The sequence below is a fragment of the Nuphar pumila genome, chromosome 10 (assembly GCF_984573655.1).
Source record: "Nuphar pumila chromosome 10, dmNupPumi1.hap1.1, whole genome shotgun sequence".
Lineage (NCBI taxonomy): Eukaryota > Viridiplantae > Streptophyta > Magnoliopsida > Nymphaeales > Nymphaeaceae > Nuphar > Nuphar pumila.
The window spans coordinates 26,666,039-26,669,033 of record NC_143258.1 but is presented as its reverse complement, the minus strand read 5'-3'; the positions used below and the strand labels follow the sequence as shown (position 1 = coordinate 26,669,033).

The window sequence follows — 2,995 nt, the reverse complement described above, 5'->3', positions numbered from 1 at the left end:
GAATTATTGTCAGTAGTTCTGGTTTTCCCTTTTTAAATGACGGGTTTGAAGAATGATTTTCAAATTAAGAGGGGACAGCCTGCTGTTTATTTTCTCAGAGAAAATATCAGAACAAAATTGCCCCACCATTATTCGATGTACAAGCTTTTGTAGATAGATGAGACATTTGCAAGTCAAGGTTATTAACCCATCCCCTCCTTCCAAAAGCCTCAGCTGCAATCACCCTCTTGACTGCGACCCCTTTCTTGAAGAGAGAATTCACTCTATAATCTTGGCCTCACTCCCCTCATCCTATCATTTCCTTTAAAAGAACTCATCTTATTCGACCTTTATTTCCTTCACTAAACCTGATCAAGATCCAATTTTTCGTTGACAAACCAAAACAATTTTAAGCATTCTCTGATTGTTGAGGACACCCTTTTGAAAAGCTCTCTCCAAGGGAGACTTGTGGAATCATGGGGCGCCACTCATGCTGCTATAAGCAGAAGCTGAGGAAGGGACTATGGTCACCAGAGGAAGATGAGAAACTGCTGAGATATATCACCAAGTACGGCCATGGCTGCTGGAGCTCAGTGCCTAAACAAGCAGGTGAGGGAGTCAGCCTTTAATTGTGGAGCACCACTGTAGTCATTCAGTCCTTGCATTCTCATTTCATTGGTCTTTGTTTGTGGGTATGCTTTTTCTTTTCCTTTTCTTTCTGCATCTCTTTCCTGGAAAATTATCAGGCCTGCAGAGGTGCGGCAAGAGTTGCAGATTGAGATGGATCAATTACCTGAGGCCAGATCTGAAAAGGGGCACATTTTCCCAGCATGAGGAGAATCTGATTATTGAACTTCATGAAGTCCTGGGGAACAGGTGAAGCTCTCTTGGTTCAAATCGCCATCATTATCTAATCTTCACTCTTTTTAACTGCAAAGGCTAACTGAATCATCCAATGCTAAATCTTTTCAATGAATTGCAGATGGTCTCAGATTGCTGCACAGCTGCAGGGGAGAACAGATAATGAGGTCAAGAATCTGTGGAATTCAAGCATTAAGAAGAAATTGAGGCAGAGGGGTATAGACCCCAATACCCATAAGCCACTTTCTGAGGCTGAGAATGGCGAGGACAAGGTTCAGAACCACAATGAGATAGCTTCAGGTCCAAGTGAAGTGAAGCTTCTCTCTACCACCACCATCATTGAGACCGACATAAAGCCAAATGCACCGCCGGTGGAAGGAGCATACCAACTCGAAGGATTCGTCTCAAAGAATAACATTAGCAGCAGCAGCAGCACCAACTCGGTATCAGCAAATTCTCTATCCAAGGAGTTCTTCCTAGACAGGATCATGAACGGCCAGGAGAGCTCTTCGAGCGGAAAAGCTCCAGAGTTGATGGGCTATTTCCGTCTTCAGCCTGTGAATTATGATGCAAATTCCAACCACCAAACTTCTTCTGTTGGGCTCTCTGAAAACCCAAGTTCAGTTCTCTTGTTCAATCAGAACTGCAGGCCTTTTGAGACTATTTCCGAGTACACGTTGAGTAATGTACAATCTATAGTCCCTTCTGTCATTCTGAATTCTCCGGTCTGCAAGCCGAGTTCGATCATACCTTCATCAATGAGCCATTCTTCCAACAGCTGCATTACCGGAGTTCAATTCTGGGAAGCCTGCATATCGTGTAACAGTAGCATCAGCAGTAGCAGCATTGAGCTGCAGAACAGCAATTCACTGTTCGAGAGCAGCAGGTTTCCATGGGGATTGGCAGATTGCAGAGTTGATTCATCGGAGCTTGATGACAAGGAAGCTCCAATCCAATTTGACGGCGAGCAGGAAGATGTTAAATGGTCAGAGTATCTCCAACCACCGTACATATTGCCTGCAACTCTTCCTAATCAGAATCAGGCATTATTTGGGGAAATTAAATCGGAGGACCATTTTGGTATCGAGAATTCCAGCTCTTGGGACCAACATCAGCAACAGGCACAGAGTTCAGACATCCATGGCAAGGACTTTCAGAGAATTGCAGCAGCATTTGGGCATATTTAGCCTGCAAATTTGAAAAGAGGAGACGAAAAAGAAGGATCCTCACATTTTCTATTTGACAGATTTGAATAAAGGCTTTTGGTTACAGGTGCGTGCCACAGTTTTTTCTCTTGTAAATAGGGCCTGATACAAATTCCAGTTTGTAATCTTTGGATATTTGTAGGGGAACAAGCTAACTCACATGGTTATTGGATGGCCAGAGGTGCAGAGTGATGCTTGTTTCTTTATTTTCTATTTGACCGTCACTCTCAGTTGTTTCTCATACACGGATTGCATTCTGTTTGTGCCTTGGACCGAGTTTATAAACCCTCTAAACTCTTGCTGAATTGTTTTCATCTTAAAACATCAAAACTCTCTCTTGCAATAAAAGGAATAGCTGGTTTTTGAGTCATATCTTAGCTAGGTTTATATGCTTCCAACGATGCTCTGCCTAGGCTATTCTGAGAGGCTGGATTTTGTACGCACCCTCTTATCCAGAAAAATTGGTATAAACTGGGAAATTACATGGTGATCCACAACGCAATATCCCACCTTGTCTCATTTATCTGGATAAGTCAGCGGATCCATGTAACTATGTTGCAGTTGATAAACATTTGAATCCATGGTTAAGATTTTATGGTGGCTTGTATCAAACGATCATATCAAAGGCATGTTGCAAAATTCCATTTCTACGGTTTTATAGTTTGTAGTGCCCCAGAAGCTTTGGATTTTTATTATCATTTAAAGGAGCTATACACTCTCTTACATTTGAAAAGCACATATCTTCTATAGGGATAGTGACATTCCACATGACAATGGCCATGGGGAGATAATGGATTTTTATTTTTCCCCCAAGATTGAAGTGTGGCCTTGGGATGGAGTTTGTTGGGGGATCAAATTTTGCATTTAAAGAAGCCAAACCACCTGTATGCCAAGAAGGAATGCTGTTGCATTGTGAATGCCATTAAGGTTTCTGTTTGGGAGGCTGAGTT

The 2,995-nt window shown here is 42.4% G+C and overlaps 1 protein-coding gene across 1 annotated transcript; it reads left to right on the top strand.

The window, feature by feature from the left end:
• Positions 1–455: 455 nt before the first annotated feature.
• On the top strand, positions 456–2,027 carry LOC149826583 (transcription factor MYB61-like). Its single transcript, XM_090020067.1, has 3 exons — positions 456–588; positions 726–855; positions 962–2,027. Exons 1-3 carry the CDS (start codon positions 456–458, stop codon positions 2,025–2,027), a joined length of 1,329 nt encoding a protein of 442 aa, XP_089876193.1.
• The last annotated feature ends 968 nt before the right edge of the window (positions 2,028–2,995 follow it).